Here is an 18,161-nt window from a genome sequence, read left to right on the forward strand (position 1 = left end):
CCCACTCGCTGCATGGCTGCTTCCTGATGAAAACGCAGGCCAACATAACTTTATTTTTGTTCATAATCATGCCGTGTATATAATAAACTGTAGCAACTCCACTGCATGCTGCACAGTTCTGCTACTGTACGTACCAGTGACCACTTTTGCTACCCAACGTTAGACATGTTGCTATATCCTGTGCTATATCTCTCATACGATTATTGTCAAACCACAAGTACAGCAGTTGGTGTAAGGTAAATTTAAATACGTAAACTTTATGTAAAGATAATGGTAGAATCCTATGGATATTTGGCCTTTGGGTGTCCAACACATCGACGCCCTACATGTAGGCCTAATCAAATGTTTTTGTATCAACAGATAGACAGGGTCTAACAGTTAGGTGACAGGTCCCTACTTAATAAAATATCTCACAATTTGCCTGAAATTTTACTCACATGTAAAGAAAATATGGCAGCCTCTGAATTCACAGGTGCACATTGAAAATGCAATTTGCGGTACATGCTGCAAGAAAACTGCTTTAAAGGCATTTAAGGTTATTTTGATGCGCTCAGTTGCGCCCAATTTTGAAACCAACATCCAAACCCTCTTGACATGACACATGACAATACATTGTACGTGTGAAATGCACTTAATGCTTTTCCTATGTGTATGGTATGTCTATGGTATCATTGTTTTGCTGTTGATCTTGTTTATTATCTGGTTTTCCAGTAATATATTTGGACATTTTCGAATCCCCAGTGAAGAATGCAAAACCACTGCGCGTAGTCTCATCCATGAAAGTTCGTTCTTTACGTGCGAAGCTATAATTAGAGGGGTGTCGGTTTCAGTGTACGGTGTTGATGTGTTATATGAAACAGGGCCCGGCCAGGCCCGGTTTCATAAAGCTGTTCGTAAAGTTATGAACAACTTACGAGCGACTGGTTATCAGGACCCCGTAGCAAGAAAGTTGCAATCAATTGCAAATAATTGCTAATTTTTAAACAACCATTCTGATTGGCTCAGGGTCTGCCCTATTAAGAAGACATGCATGCAACAATGATTTTGATTGGCCAGTGACAATCAGTTACAAGTTACGTTTATACGCAAAGTTTCTTGCAACGGGGCCCTGCTGCAGATGTGCTATACTTATCAGAATTTCCATAATTCAGCACAAGAACTGATCACCAGTCACTCGTAAGTTGTTCGTAACTTTACGAACAGCTTTATGAAACACCCTGGAGTACTCATAGTACTGGGCTCGACTATGCATGGGGCTACCAAATTGCAATTGTTTAGCATGGGCATGTAAGCAGGGAGTGGTGTGGAAGCACTGAAAACACTGGACACTCAAGACTAGGGCATTTGAAAAGTTTGTTTGACTACGGTATATGGTAAAGTTATCCCTGTGAAGAAACCAAGTTAAACCTCAATGATATACAAAGCATTATACTTTTGATAGTGCTAAGCGTATTAACCCGTTGAGGACGAGTCCCGAGTATACTGGGGTCTATGGGGATTGTGTGCTATAGCAAAATCAGTTCGTCCTCAACGGGTTAAAGTAGACTACAGGGCTTTTTGCACTTGCAAATTTTTGCTTAGTCCCGTACCAACGGTTGGGCTAAGGGGGCCTTAGCCCCACCATTGGTACCGGACTTTCCTTAGCCCACTTTCTGTTTACACTTGTTTTTGCGAAAGTAGGCTAGCCCCACCGATAATCCCGTACTATCTGGCCCTGCAAAAAAGCAGGGTTAGTACCGCAATTGCGATGCCAAGCAAGCGAGTGTAAACAGAACGAAGAAATAGTCCGGGGCTAAGCGACGGAGACGAAGTCCGACCCCCACTGACCAATCAGAAACGAGGTAATCAAGTGCTGCTGGTGCGTGCGTGTACTTGTACAGTGTACAGTGTAATCATGAATATATCATGTAGTTTGGAAAGTACGGGACTAAGAAATACGAGTGTAAAAAGGTCAGTTTTTTCTTTAGCCTGTGACAAGAGCTTAGTACGGGATTGATTGGTGAGTGTAAAAAGCTGCCAAAATTGGTACTGGATTAACGATTATCCTGAGTCAGAGAAAGTACGGGGTTAAGAAACACAAGTGTAAAAAGGGCTTTAATGTACGAGGAGTGCTCATCACAAAGTGACATTATTATGATGAGGCGCTCTCAACTCTGTTCAAACAGACCACCGTGCCCAGGGTGCCTTGAAGTGCGCCAAGTATTACCCCTTTTGAATTCATCATTTGGGAGCTTTCCTTAAATGCTCAATGAATCAATTGATAAAACTGTAGGGACCAACACCATGCCCGCGGCATTATATTTCACGTTCTGGCTGGTCACAGTTAGCTCTGGAAGTGGTATGGGGTGTACGCTTTGCATACTAATGGAGCAGAACTCTAGGTCCTCATATAAACAGTAAAAGTTCATGTGCTTTGTAACATGGGAAAAGCATGTTGTAGACTAAATCTCAAAGTTTTCAGTGTTTATACAACTAATATTGGTTGGCGATATTCACTGGTTTGCAGCACATGCGGCATGGGCAGCTCCTAATGACAGCTCCTGTTGATACATGCTGTACTTTTACAATACAGCAGTGTCTACTTTTTTGCTGGTATTTTTTGAACAGTTACATAACTGTAAGAGATCATGTTGCTACTTTTGGCTACACAATGATTTGTGTAAGAGAGGCATAATCAATATTGTAAGCTTCAGTCCACCGAAGCTGGAAAATCCAGTCTGAAGATTTGTGTCATGACCTTGTAATAATTATGATTTAATTTACAACCGTGTACCACACCAACAAAAATAAATCCAAGTTACAGCCTTCCTCTTTCCAAGAGATTATCTCTCTCTAGAGCTCTCTCTCTCTTTATGAATTCTCTGTCTGAGGCGTGACGCGTTATTAAAGTTTTCTGTCTAGATATTTGTGATGCTACTTTTTGCTATAGATGTTGATTCTGCATGTCTTCCATTACAATACACACACACACACACACCTCACAAATAAACAAGCAACTAGTGAATAGCATGTGTATAATGCAAATTGACAATAGATAGTAAGTCCCCATTGATGATGGCACACGATTACATCAAAACTTTTCAGAGTGATTGTGAAGCCATCTCAAGGCAATGTTTCAAAAATGTTGCTAGCAACAAAGCTGAGATCTGGAAGATTTGAAGTGCTATTCCTTGAGTGTCTAGCACAGGACAGTAAACCAAACTCTCCACAGTCAATGCACAGGTTTCTTTTCTGTGGCTGTACAACATGTACTTCTACTCAATGATGCACAGTTTTTTTCTACAGCCCTACAGTGTTTATTTGAGCTATGATGCACAGGTTTCATTTTTTACAACCTTGCAAGGGTCACTCTCTATAATGGACAAGTTTTATTCTTAAATACAATGGTAACTTGACAGATTGGCTCAGGGCAGTGGAATATTAAAATATTTCTTCCTCTTTTTGAAAAAGTGATTTAAATGTTTGTAAATGAATGTTGGCAAGAAAGGGCAGTATATCAACCATTAAAGATGAGCTGATTTTGATATAACACACATTTCCCATACACACCTGCTCGAGTATACTTGGGACTCATATTCAATGGATTAATTGCTCCAGATCAAGTAATGAATGGAGAAATAGTTCTAACAGAGTTACAAAGTGTACATTGTATACAGTGCAGTAATTAAAGGACAAGTTCACCTTCATAAACATAAGGATTGAGAGAATGCAACAATATTAGTAGAACACATCAGTGTAACTTTGAAGAAAATTGGACAATCGATGCAAAAGTTATGAATTTTTAAAATTTTTGTGTTGGAACCGCTGGATGAGGAGACTACTACAGCTGGTGAGTCATGTGCGTACAACAGTATAAAGAAAATGTAAAAGAAAATTGAACATATTTTCACTTTTTTCGCATAATAAAAGAGCTCTTGACTTCCCTCTTTCTAAAGGCAGGGGGAATAATATTACCCATAACATTTGTCGGTAACGAGTCAGGGGAATGTGTACTTTTTTCAAAAGATGAAATTTTGTGAAATTCTCTTTATATTTTCTTTATATTGTTGTACGCATGTGACATCTAAGTTATTCATACACTGCAGTAGTCTTCTCATCCAGCGGTAATTACTACACACAAACTTAAAAAATTCATAACTTTTGAACGGATTGTCTGATTTTCCTCAAACTTTCAATGATGTGTTCTATTAATATTGCTACATTCTCTCAATCCTTATGTTTATGAAGGTGAACTTGTCCTTTAAGGTAATGATGACATCTTGATGTTGACAAGTATGCATCAAAATTCCTGCCAAGGCATGTCTGTTATCCATTGTAGTTCCACTTTGAAAGCACCATTTTGTAAGGTCTGTATAGCTTTTAAGCACAAAGAATGTCTTATCTGTAAGTAAGCATTCATCATCATGAAGGACAGCTACAAAGTGTAAAAGTAAGTTAGTTTGATCAAATATATCCCATTGACATTGTTATTATCTATGGAACATACCTTGTACCATGGTCTGTAGCAAAATCCTTTCACATTTTAGATGCAAAGTCATGTGCAGATGTTGGAATATATGTCCCTGTTTAAACACTACACATAACTAGTGTTTAAACTCCTGTATCTGGGGAAACAGATAGCACTGCCTTTTAACCGGTTGAGGACTGACTGATTTTGCTAAAACATGCATTTCCCGTAGACATCTGCTTGAGTATACTCGGGACTTGTCCTCAACAGGTTGATTAAATAAAAAAGATACAGTGTACTGATGTGAACACTGTCTTTAAAAACAGAGCTGAAGTTTTACAAGTGTATGCTTGAGTTGATTCAACTAACAACTTAAACATACAGTTTAGATGGACTATGATTTTAATTTCAGGGCTAAGTCATATGTGCCTATGTTGTAGTTTAAAAAAAACAAACAAACAGAAAGCAACAACATCCTTGTGCAGTGTGTTTTTTGTACTTCATATGAGGTCTTGGAGTGAGACTAGCAAGCAACCATTATCTGATACAGAGGAAGTGTTTGTGAAATGAAAGGTGACATGCTAAGTACTATTATCCTTCATTATATCAGTTACAACCTGTAAATCACTGTACATTGGCTACACTTAAATGTATAATCACAGTCAAGTTCCTCTAGTTGAAATGAGGAATCCAATATCTACTTTAAAAGTCAAAATTACATTGTAGTAAAGTTATGGTGCAATAAAACTAGTGTCAAGGTATGCACTTCCATGTGTAAACTGTATATTTTAAATTGAAGCATGGAGTCAAAAGGGGTCTGAGCTTTTGATCATAGCAGAATCTTTGTTAGACTCAAAATGACATTTAAAATACAAAGTTTACAATCTAGATGTTATGGGATTGTTATGGTGTAAATTGAAATATAAAATAGTCATCTGAATGGTTAGAATTAAATCTGGGGGGGCGTTTCATCAACGAGTTCATCGGAGGTTTTCACCGACAAATTTGCTATCAGCCAATCAGACGCAAGGATTTCAGTAGCTTTTAACAGATTGTCAGTGTAAATCACTGACAAAAAGTTTCATGAAACGGTCCCCAGTATTTGTATTTACAGTATACTGTACCTTGCAAGGGATCTTCAAAGATTATAGCCAAATTTGGTCTTTGGCCATTCGTGTAGATACCTCTTTGTATTCAATTACTTGTTATTCTGAGTGAAATTCTGCATTTTCAAGAGAACAGGGATGACAGCACTTAAAGGATACAGACAAAAAGAAAAGAAAGACTCGCAATTCTCTAAATGCGAGAAATACAAAAAAATTGTACAATCTGTATTTAAGGGGCAACACAACTTGAATAAAGATTACCAAAACAGACAGCCCAATGCTTTAATACAAGAACAAGATACTAGCCCAAATACTTGTTCGCCTGAAGTAGGTACGTACCCCAGTAGTATTCCCTTTAAGTTTGAAAAAAAAAGAAAGAATGTGGGTGTACTGCACCGAAAAAAAAAACCACCCCAAAAAACTAATGGGAGTGTGTTTGCTTCAAACCTTTCAGGTTCTTTGTCAAGTAGTGCACCTGCCCTGCTCCTTTTAGTGGGGGTAGATTGTAGATTGTATGTTGTAGGGGTACAGTGTACAATGTACTTGTATGTGGTAGAAGGATATGCATTGTACTGAAGTGGAATCTCCAAACAGGTGCAGAAGAGTTACACTTCATACAGTGAGTTGATAGCAAATCATGATAGCATTGAGCATTTTGATGATGACATTTGACGATTCAATACAACTTCAGGCATTCTTTTTTAAATTTTTTTTTTCTACATTGTCATGTGCTGCAATGTACAGATAATGTGCTAGCAATTCATAGAGATATTTCACTTATTTTCAGAATAAGGGTCATCTAGGATTCTATATCTTTGGATAGTGAACAAAAAATCAAACCCAATTGCAAGAAACACAGGTAGGGAACGACACAATTTTTGTACGATCTCAAATTCCGTTTATTTGTAAGTTAAAATTTCTAGCAATAGGTACCCAGTGTACACTGTGAAAGCTTTATAGATAATTAAATACTTATGAATGGATTTACCCCTTTTCTTTGTTTTTATCTTTGCAGCTTGCACAGATCATTGACTAAGGACATACATTGGATGTCAGCTTCTGAACCTTGTTTATAAGGAGGAGGAACCATACACTTTACAAACTGGTATTTATTTCATGACTGAGTGCCGTCGATACTGGTGTGTAAGTGAGAGTAGAGGTCAGGAGGCAAGATGAGTACTACCAGTGGAGGGGTAGCTCCTGGCTCCCAGGACGTCCAGGCCACCTCCCAGGAAGACCAGTTTGAAGCTGATATCCAGAGAGCTTTGGCACTCAGTCTCGAAACTCAGCGAATGGATGAATTGAGACGAGACAGATTTGGCATTCCATCTGTAGCAAAGACTAATCCCAGTGGAGGGGTAGCTCCCAGCCTACCAAAACGTGTGACAACCCTACCAAGTAGCACTACCAAAAAGCCTCTTGCAGTGACCAAGTCTTACTCAGTAAGAGACACTCAGACTGTATCCCATGGCACTGATATCTCGGGTCGCCATGGAGCTTCAGCTGGTCTGTCCAGGAAGACTCCTTTGAGTGCCAGTATGTCGGTGCCACCAGCTGAAGAAGACCTCATGTCATTTGGATTTGATCATGTCATGAAAAACTACAGTGCCAGCAGTAAAGGTGCCACAAGTACAACGGCTCCACAAGTTGGACCAAGCCCCTTGCCTAGCCCCTTGCAGTCTGGCTTACCATCCGTTGGCCCTCACAGTTTTGGATTAAGCATGAGTAGACCACCTTCACTGCAGAACACTTCCACTAGGCAAATACAACCAGTAGGAATGACAAAATCCCTGGATCTAACGAGTGAATCACCCAAAAATCCTTTTGCTCCACCTCTTGTACTTACCGGTCCTCAGACTAGCCACATGTCAAGAGGTCAACCACCTCGGAGCAGTGTGACAGGTGGTGGAGACGTGTTTAGTCAAGGACTGAGTGTGCAATCACAGCGACACATGAGTAGATCTTCTCCCTCCAGTCCTGAGACTCGGCATCGTGAAATGTCTGGACTTCCTGCAGCTACTGGTACTCCTGTAGAAGCCAACCTCACAAGTGGCAAAGAAATGTTTTCAGACCTTTTAACATCACTAGGAATTGACTTTGGGTCATCTAAGCCAAAAGCTGAATTTCCATCAAGTGATAGTAAAACTCCTGCATGTCAGAGTGATGTGAGTCTTATCAATCTAGCTCCTACTTTTGAACAGATTACTGGTATCCAACAAGGAGTTCAGTCATCAAACCTTGGTGGACCACCACCCCAGACTCATGGTCAACCGCCTCTTCCACCAAAGATGCGTCGCTCCCAGCAAAGTCAAATGGCCAATTGCCTGGGTGCCAGTAACAGTGGAATGCGTCGCATACACAGCAACCCCAGTTTCAGCTCTTTGGAAGTTCAGCCTGCTCCCCTCCCTCTTGCTACAACAGGACTGGGACCAAGAACTGGACCAAGTCCTAGCAGTCAGGTTTTTAGTCAACAGTCAGACTTGCAACCATCTGTACCAGGGACTCCCAAGGGCCCTATTGATCCTAATGATTTGATGGTGTTTAATCTTAGTTTAGCAGACAAAGCAGATTTCTTTGACTTCAGCTACTTTGACCCGTTACGGCCTCAGGTCCCTGACCCAGAGCCTTCCCCTGCCCAGGCCCAAACTCAGCAGCCAGGTGCATCTCCTGTTGACAGGTCTGAAGGAAAGATAGACTCAAATGCCGAGGATGAATCTCAGGCCGTTCCAAAGCTGAGGAAACCTAAACGTGAGGAGGGTTCCGGCAATCAGCGGCCAGCATCCATTGATGTGGAGGAGTCTGAACAGCCAGGAAAGAGACCAAGAAGTATCCATGGTGCTAAAGGTGCAGCTGTGGAGGTCGTTGAACCCGAGCCATGGATTCCAAAGTCAGCTGTCACTACTGCATCAGCCAAAAAATCAAAGGTAGCTTGACTTTTGGATAGACTAAAAAATAATGATAAAAATATAATCAAAGGTACATGTTTCTTGACTTTAAACTTCTAAAAATCAAAGGTAACTTGACATTTAGCCTGCCTCATGCACCATGTCTGTAATGTCTGTAATATCTTGCACATGTACTGTACATGCAGTACTTGGGATGTGGCAAGCTCTCTTGAAATTTAAAGGGGTTCCTTTCATGGTGACAAAAGTTACAAAATGATTGATTATGCTTGATCAAATTTTTATTCTAATTTTTATCTTAACTCAGGAAGTCTGCTCTCCTATAGTTAAAAAGGATTTGGCATTGCAGTAGATAATTTGTTTTTGTGTGTGTGTGTATTGCGTATGATGCGTGCAGTATATCATAGTCATTTGTTGCAACACTAACAATGATGGTGCATTAAATTGAAAGAAAAATGTTGGTCATGTCAAATTGGGTGACTTAAAGGAAGTCAAAGTCTGAATTGAGGTTCCTCTAAGTTTTGAAAATGGTCTATGAAAAAGTGTGGGTATTTTTTTCATTCACAGTCTTATGAAAACAGCAGTTAGAATGCTTGAAATAACATACTCAAAGCCTAACATGATTTGTAAAATGTGAAGGACATCATGACATTTCTGTGTGTTTATATGTTTCTGGTAATCTTAGTATTTTAACATATGTTCTTTTGTTTTCTCTCTTGTTCCATGATATTTTGTTATACAGCCAGAGAAAGTGTTTTTTGGTGATGGACTATTTGACCTGACTTCACAGAGAGATGAAGAAGGAGAGACATTTGCACAAACCATCAGCAGGTGTGTATCACTTTTTGACACAACCCGTTGAGGATGAGCTGATTTGCTACAACACGCATTTCCCATAGACCCTTGCCCAAGCACGATTATACTCGGGACTCATCCTCAGTGGGTTAAGAATCTCAAAATACGGCTGGGAATTTCAATGAATCTTTATTTCAGAATCATTGTGCAAATTTGATACATCATATATATTACCTGTGAAAAAAAATTCAAATGGAAACTGAAGATGGTGAGAATTTTATGTATATGCTGTGCATTTGGTTTTCTGCTCTGTAACAGGTAATTATGATATATATATATATTTTTTTTGCAACTGATCGACAAATTGCCCTACATCGACGTAAATCGACTTTAATCAGTTGCAATGAAAACATCTTGATGGAAGAATTTCATTAATTTTTTTATGTATTTCTTGTTTTCTGAATTTGACAGGCTGAGAAAGAACTATCCAAGTATTGACACCATGACTAACAGAGGCTTTGTGAGTTCTCTCATCTTCTCTAAGAGATCTTATGAAGACATGGAGACAAGTGTTAAGGTGGTCCTACTCAGAAAAGATGTCAGCAGACCTATCATTTTCACCTGTGATGGTAAGACCTTAAAGATATCCTTTCCCCAAACTCTGTAACTTTCATTGCATGGTGGTTAAAAGCCTTTTGGATAATAGCATCAAACAATCAATTCTTACGCTGTAGCTCTCTCCTGTCAAAAGAAAGAATTTGTGCATATCTTTTGGAGATATATGTACTATATATGAAAAAAAAAAAATACTCCCAATATCTTAGTTTTACCTCTGATACTATAATGACTTTATCATATCCCTGTAATCCTGATGCTTATTGAGCAGTGCTGAGGTGTGTTAGAGACCTTCCTTATCACGAGGTTACTATCAATGTCTTTGCTATCCACATTTTTTTTCTCATAATTTAATGACCTTTGTTTACATTGCATTATAAGCAATGCTTTGTACTGTACGTTTTGCAGTGTTTTTAACGATGTGATTTTCACAAGTTGGCTGATATTTTTGAAATTAAGACCTCTCCAAACAAGAGATATTTTGCTTCTGATTTTGTGACTCTATTCATGATTGCAAATTCAACCTCTTGTGAACTTGCTATGCAAGTCCCGATTTGCAAAATATGTGGCATATACAAGCGTGTATACAGTTGTTGGTATTAACATTGTGACCACATTAATTACTTTTGAATGGAAAAGGCAACTGTATTCCAAAGCAATATGTCACTCATGCTTACTGAAAGGAGGAAGTATTTCTGTAACGAGCAGAGTGCAGAGTACACTGTATACAATTGTATATCACAAATGAAGTGTTGGATCTCAAAAATGTGCGAGTACAATCTTTATGTTTTGCAGTGCAAAAATTATTCTACTCTTGAAAGTGAAACTTTTACTCCTTTTAATACATTGCGCATGTAGTAATTGATTTGTAATATATCCCTTATCTGCGCTCAATGCTGAATGTTCTTTTATTATTTTTTTTCTTTGCTCTCTGCTGCAGTGAATACATCCATTCAACACGTCATCAGTCAGGCGCTGTGTTACATAGAGGGCAGTGTTGACATTTCCAGTGACTCATTTGTGCTCAAAGTCCCTGGGTTTTCTGAATATCTCTACAAGTGAGTTCACAGTCAAGACATTGCTTAATTTTACATGGTGTGGAACATTCAGTGGCATGCTTTGTTTGGCCTGCATGTTTTGTTATAGTACAGTACTATGACAGGGTACGAAACTTGCTGTCTTATTTTCATTAAATCCCTCATGAAAAGATCTCAGTTTATAATGACAATTCTAGCCCTACAATAGGTAGATACAGTAATGACATTGAATGGTGTGCCATACAGGTATTCAGAGAATTATAATTCTCCATCAATACGATCTTAGTGAGTTCTCTAATGCTATATCAACTTATATATTGTATTATAGTTTTGGTTGAAATCTAACTTCAGGTTTCTAATATTTTTTTTTTGTGTGTGAGATAATGAAGAACCTCTCATGAAATATGAAAAAGCATGTAATTCCAAGAGGAATTCAACTTTTATTTGACAAAAAATGGTTTTGAAATGGCAGAGATGTCCCAAACAGAACAATCTGAATAAAAGGTGGGACCCGTCCATTATTAAGATCTCTTTGTTTTACTTTGTTTTTGGATATCTCAGCCATTTCAAAACAGAATTTCGTCTAATAAACTTTGAACTCCTCTTAAAACAGTATGCTCTGTACTTTTTCATAAGTGGTTTCTTGGTATCTCTCTAAAAGTTAAATGCCCAATCCTCATCTCCACCAATACTAATACCATCCCTTTTAACGAGGCTCTTCACTGGTTTTGTGTGTTATTTTGTGGCAATGGGAATGCACTTGGTCACTTGAAATGAATATCATATTTAAAGTGGTTTCTGTTTTGCCATCATGTAAAATCTCAAGTAGTAGAATACTGTATATAGTATGGTCTTTGTTATACTGCCCTCAGTGAGACCTCCCTAGGTGACTATGAGTATGTCCAGGAATGCTACAAGCTGGACAGAGATGTCCGCCTGGTTCTGGTCAGAATTGAAGACGTGGACACATCTCTTGGGAGAACAGTAAGTGACTCTCCTCACTTTGGGATACCATGCAATGATGAACTCAATATTTAAAACTTTGAATAATGTATTATATGGATGTATGTATTTGTGTATGAATGTACAGTTGTATCTATGCATGCAATTTTTCTTTTCAAAACAATGAAGTTTAGAAAAAAACGTTTCTGATATTAATATTTATCTGTAAATCTCTAATATTGCTGAAATTGATGGCCCAACCATATGTAAACAAACTACAATTGTACAAGTGTTGGTACCCAAAGGATTCACTTTTTATACACTTTGTATGTTTTATAAATTCTTGTCAAAGTGTATTTCAGAGACTTGCTATATTGAATGGCAAGTAGAGCATTTTAATAAAACACTATTAAAGAAATAGAAAGAAAGAAAGATACATAGTATCAAAGGAAGGATTGTAGTTTCGAATAATAGCAGGAAAACCAAGTAACATTTCTGCCAAGAGAAATCTACCAGTGACTGGACAGGTGTTATTGTTCATTCATTTGTTTATATTCCTTGAGATCTCTTTAAAGCTAGATGAGTTGTTTATTTGGAATGTTTGTTTGTGCTTGATACTTCTACAAGAAATGACCAAATTACATTCTTAAAATGACATGTGATCTGGTATATATTCACCTCTAAAATCCCAAAAGCAATGCATGTATAATCAACATCCAGTTAAAGTTGATGTTACAGTGCATCAGATTTGTCTAACCAAGTGAGATGTTTTTCTTGTTTCTGATCTTAGAGTGCTGATGATGAGGGTGATGTTGGTATGAGCACCTTCTCCAATTTATTTGACAGACCCATCACTACATCAGTCTCAAAGTAAGTGTGCTCTACTACTATCCCTTTACACAGACATAGATTCTCAACAATTTAACCGAAGTTTTCACACCATCACCAGTTTATGTATACACCAGTGTATGACACTGTACACCTGTGAGGAAAGGGTGTGTGAATATCATTTGTACAGTGTAGTACAGTATTTGTAAGAAAATATTGAATGAAGGGTGTTTCAATGTCTGATTCACTGGATGGGAAACCTCTTCATGGTATGGTGTTCAGTTAAATGATAAAAATCACCGGTCATCTCAAAGCCTGTCAATTAAGGAAATCATGAAATTTTCGCGAATGGGAGCTGATGGTCTTTTTCACGGCATGAAATTTTCGTGAAGTGCCTCTGGCATTTAATGCATATTGTGTAGACAAGAGCTTTCACGTGCATTCTAATTTTGTGAATCTTGGCTCTCGTGAAATTCACAAAATAAAAATGCCTGTGAGCATTGCTCGTTTTACACTATATTTCACGAAGGATGTTATTCTTCTACTGTTAATTAATTAATAATTGAAAATAGATTCCATAAGGCAGTAATCTTGAGAAATATGTCTGTAGTACAAAATCCTCTGAGTGATGTGGTGTTCACAGTTTTTTGGGAAATTAATGTACAGTCTGGTTCTGAGTAAAGCATGATTTTTCTAGAATTTGAAGTATTTTTGTCTAGATGATGTAACTGTTGTTTTGATGAGTTTTGACATTATTCCTGTCATGATTCTAGGATGGGGATCAATGTACTGATGGATGCCTTTACCACAGAGTCAGAGAAACTGAAGAAAGCTGTACAGGTGAGGCAAGATGGATGTCAAATAGATTTCAACCCATTGAGGGTGGTCTGATTTTGCTACAACACACTTTCCCCATAGACACTTGCCCGAGTATACTCAGGACTCATCCTCAATGGGTTAATTTACAGCCAATGTTAATTGTCTTTCTTTGTTTATGTGCATTTGTCTAGTTCAGTCACTTGCAGCCTTGTGATGTTTTAATGTGTAATGTAGATGTGTCTCATCTTTGTAGCATGATGAAAGAGCTCTTGGTTTACTCTTTTCAAAAGGCAGTGAAAATAGTATTACCCTTTACATTTGTCAATAACAAGTTGAAGGAATATTTTCATATTTCAAAAAATTCTCTTTCATCTTTGTCTATTTGTTGGTGAGATATTGTGACATTACATGTTGTTGTAGCCTTACCTTCCAGTGCTGATGCCACATGCAATTTTCTAAACCTTTTACAATTCATAACTTTAAAATGGCTTGTCCATATTTCCATAACTATCACTGATATGTTATACCAATTTGTCTGCGCTCCAATGTATCAATGTGTTTGTAAAGAATATATTTCCCTTTAAAATCAAATACACAGAGAGGTAGATTAATACCAAATGTTATGGATTCTCATGTTTTATTCATCAGTGATATTAGATGCAACCACTAAATGCCATCAGAGGTAGCTTGAATTCCAACCACTCTGACCTGTCCATGAATTCTCTTTTTTGTGCTGTGATTTTTAGGCCAAGGTTCATCAACCCTACGTGGGTCCCTTAGTGCAGACAGTGAAAGCAATCTGTGCTACTCTTGCCTCAGTGGAGTCCAACAGTGTTACCATGGCAGTCAAGATCCTACAGACCGGCCATTCTCCACTCCTTGCTCTAGAGAGATTGACGGATGCTGTCCTTCAGCTGGTAGACATTTATTGCCAGGCTTTTGATACTGACATAGGACCTGAGTTGACACCGGGCGTGGCCTCCACACGAGGAACTATAGAGGCTGGGTTGGAGGATATTACTACCATGGGACAGAGTCTGCGAGTCAAAATAGCCTCTGCACATCGACTTCCACTGGCCTGGAAGAATGCGTGAGTTCTGACAAGTCTTATACTGGTCAACAGAACACACAATTTTTTTTTATACCCCCCCCCCCCCCCCCCAAAAAAAAAAAAGAAAAAATACTTTGTCAGTAGTATGGGATCTCTATGATGTGTTATGAATGGACCAGTATGGATGGAGTGCTTTTAGAGAAGCTTAAAGAAGAAAGTTAATCTTAGGCTAATTAAGATAATTAAAATTTTGCCAATTGTGATGGATTTATCTTGTCTCCTTTGTCAAAGTACCAGAGTCTTGTAAGGGTTTTGTGATGAAAATGTTCAAGTATTATGATAGAACAAGGGAATAAGTGTTTTTACTAGAAGATTTGTGGTTTTTAAGTGATATTCATTTTTTCATGTACATTATTTTCCTTCTTTGAATAATTTATGCAGTGTCCATTAGAAATAAATTTGTCTCTTCTGCTGGCACTTGATCTGGAGAGCTGAGATTTCTAGTAATCATTTATCATTGTAGCACATGACTTCGACTCTACTTTGCAGGCATGACATGTTTGACATGATTTTCTAGTAATCATTGTAACACATGACTTGACTTTGTTTTGCAGGCATGACATGTTTGACATGATTTTGTAGTAATTATTGTAACACATGACTTGACTCTATTTTGCAGGCATGACATGTTTGCAGTCACCTGTCAAGTCCTGTACGGTGGTCAGCCGCTCCACACTCCAGTGGAAACCTGGCCTTCCAAGATTTCCAACGGATTTTTTGACAAAGTTTCCTGGCATGAGGAGTAAGTGTGCAGGTTGAGCTTCAAGCTGCTTTAGAGACTTGAAGCTCTCATCTCATTTTATACAGATGATGGACAACTATAGGCGTGGTCAGACTGGCAAAAGATTGAGAATTTTAACATTGTCTTCGCGATCTTTTGTTGTGCGGTCACACCGGCAACCAAACTTCTCGATCTTGGGTCATTAGTGCGCGTAGGCAAGAAAGAATAAATTGTGTACATGATGATGCATTGTAGTCTTCTTGCTTTAGGATTGTGTCATAGGACCATCTAGGAGATCTCTCAAGAGGTGAGAGTGTGGCAAATAGGGATCTATCAGAAACCTTTATAGAAGGATCACAGAAAAAAAGTTTGTGTCAAAACTTGTGCTAATGATCATCCTAGATTGGTTCACATTGTGTTCAGGACATTGAATAATGACTCTGGGTGGGATCTATTAAAGTATCCGACTAAATGGTGTATTTCCGTAAAATTTCCAAAGTACATTGTATTATACATACAAGAGATTTTTAACTACGGAGCATTCTACTCATAAATTTCAAACAGTGGTCAACGTATGATGAACTTCATAAGTTACATATTTGCAACAATTTTTTAGGTTGAATAATTTTCTGGAGAGTGACAAATTAATGTACTCTGGTATTATGACATCAAATATATACTGCAGTGATATGGTTGACATGTAGTTGTGTAACAGGTGTTGGCAGTTGAGTGCTAAGACTGAATGAGTTCATGTGAGCCTTCTGTTTTGTTTTGTTCTGTTCTCGTCAGTGTTGAGCTGCCAGTCCCAATTAGCCGGCTACCAAGAGAAGCTAGGATCTGCCTCTCACTGTGTGGAGTAGACATGAACAGTGGAGAGAAAACGGTACTAGGCTGGGTGGCTGTACCCCTCTTCAACTTTAGAAGGTAACCTGTCTATCAACCTCGGCTCATTTCTCATAGTGTTTTGATTAGCAGAATGTTTTGATGAAAAGGATTTATTTTGAGAGGCGAAGGGAAGTGAATGATTTTACACTGTCTCCGTCATCTCCTGTCACTTTTAGTTTCTTATACATACACAGGCATTTCAGACCCGGGGCCTGTTTGAGGATATTTTTGTATTCTTAACCCGTCTAGGACGGACTGATTTTGCTATAACACACATTTCTCATAGAGGCTTGCCCTAGTATACTCGGGACTCGTCCAGAACGGGTTAAAAAGTAAACTGTGCATGTTTATTGACTTCTAGCATAACCCCCTGCTTTTGAAGTGACACATGATAGACAATAAATTTGATTTTCTCTGTTTGTCTCTGTAATTATCTTTTCCTGTTTTTCTTTTGTTTTCTTCTTAAATGTATAGAGACTTTGCCAAAGATATTATGCCCTATGTAAGAAAAATGGTGATAATGATAATGATAATAAAGTATTACAAGTAGATACAGGGTTCGAAATTGGCGATGGTCCGCTGGCCATTGGCCACCCGAAATCACGTCGGACTAGCTAAAAATCGTAAAATTCTGAAGTTACTAGTCCGTCTGGCTAGCCAAAATATTGCTTCAGTGTCAAAATTGATTCTAAGTAGTCCGCCTGGCTAGTTAAAAAAAAAGTTAAGTGCGACCCCTGAGATACTCAGTTATCGCAGCAGATAGTCGGTGATTTCATGCTTTCAAAGTCAGTGTTTGGCAGCTCATGAATCGTTCTGTAGGTCAAAGGGCAGCTGAAATTAATCCATTCACAACACATTTTATTTCACAGCAGATTGTCAAGATTATCAGATGCTTGAAAGAGGTTGATAAAGCAAGATTATTGGAAGTTAACAATGTGATAACCTTTATCTATCGCCGAGATGATTAATGGAACTTCTCACTGCAATCAGAAGGTTGGATTGTGACACATGTAATGAAAAAAATAATGAAAATGATGTACAAGTAGGACAGACATCATTGACAATGTAAATTTGAGTCACAGTAGTTGAGGAGAAGGATTAGAAGCTTCCTCCACGGCTGTAATCTGGCAGAACTCCCTAAGTCGAAATTGGTCGATTTTCAGGTTTTGAGTGTTTTGTTTGTTTTTTCTCTTGCTCTTTCAAGTGGGCCAAAAAATAAGTTGTGATTCGGTACAGAAAGTTATTTTTTGAAAGTAATTTTGGCAAAATTCCTGAGGAGAGAGGGCGATTAATCTGGCAGAACTGCGTAAGGCGAGATAGGAAATGAATTTTCTGATGTTAATCAGACAGAACTGCGTAAGTTGACTTACGACAACGCTTGGACCAAGGTGTTCCTGCATCCCGCACGGACATGGCATATCTTTACACGCGCGTGCGCGGCCTTGGTAGTGACGAACGCGCTGTGCGTTGTTTTGAAGTTACCATGCAGCGCGTCGCAAACAAGCGCGCTAGTACACGACAGTCACGCTAAAGCAATGGATCCAAAAGCAGTGACCCTCAGCTCTTGGGGGAAATTGCCACTTTCTTTCCCTTCATAGACTGGCAGGCTTCAAAACGGGTCAATATGCAGTATGCCTTACTATTAAGTTTTGCTACAATTTTGGGTTTTTTAAGCCTAGAGCATTTCTAGATCTAACAAACGTTATAGTTTGCATCTTGTCTGACAAAACGCTCCAACCAACTTTAGGCCTAGGGTCTACTTAGTACTGCAGCACTTGTCCATTGTTAGTGTACGTGAAATCAATGTGTACTGTGCGGTAGGTCACGCGAACAACAATATCTGTAATCCATAGCTTCTCATTTTGTTTTTCATTGTAATAAGCGGTTAGTTGGCTTGGATCTTCTATTTCTAATAAAGCTGTAGGCCTAAATAAACTTTTAGTCAGGCCTAG

General features: G+C 38.5%; 1 protein-coding gene across 1 annotated transcript in view; it reads left to right on the forward strand.

The window, feature by feature from the left end:
- Window positions 1-18,161, forward strand: part of LOC139733553 (phosphatidylinositol 4-phosphate 3-kinase C2 domain-containing subunit beta-like) — a 48,374-nt gene that overhangs the window by 474 nt on the left and 29,739 nt on the right. The window contains exons 2-11 of the mRNA XM_071644365.1: window positions 6,569-8,477; window positions 9,199-9,287; window positions 9,723-9,880; window positions 10,807-10,924; window positions 11,776-11,887; window positions 12,636-12,715; window positions 13,447-13,513; window positions 14,239-14,582; window positions 15,223-15,345; window positions 16,114-16,248. Coding sequence (XP_071500466.1) covers window positions 6,726-8,477; window positions 9,199-9,287; window positions 9,723-9,880; window positions 10,807-10,924; window positions 11,776-11,887; window positions 12,636-12,715; window positions 13,447-13,513; window positions 14,239-14,582; window positions 15,223-15,345; window positions 16,114-16,248 — 2,978 coding nt within the window. The 5' untranslated portion in view covers window positions 6,569-6,725. The remainder of the gene's footprint in view (window positions 1-6,568; window positions 8,478-9,198; window positions 9,288-9,722; window positions 9,881-10,806; window positions 10,925-11,775; window positions 11,888-12,635; window positions 12,716-13,446; window positions 13,514-14,238; window positions 14,583-15,222; window positions 15,346-16,113; window positions 16,249-18,161) is intronic.

This window comes from Diadema antillarum, unplaced genomic scaffold, assembly GCF_040938485.1.
Source record: "Diadema antillarum isolate AM-2024a unplaced genomic scaffold, OU_Dant_1.0 seq00000481_RagTag, whole genome shotgun sequence".
NCBI classification, from domain to species: domain Eukaryota; kingdom Metazoa; phylum Echinodermata; class Echinoidea; order Diadematoida; family Diadematidae; genus Diadema; species Diadema antillarum.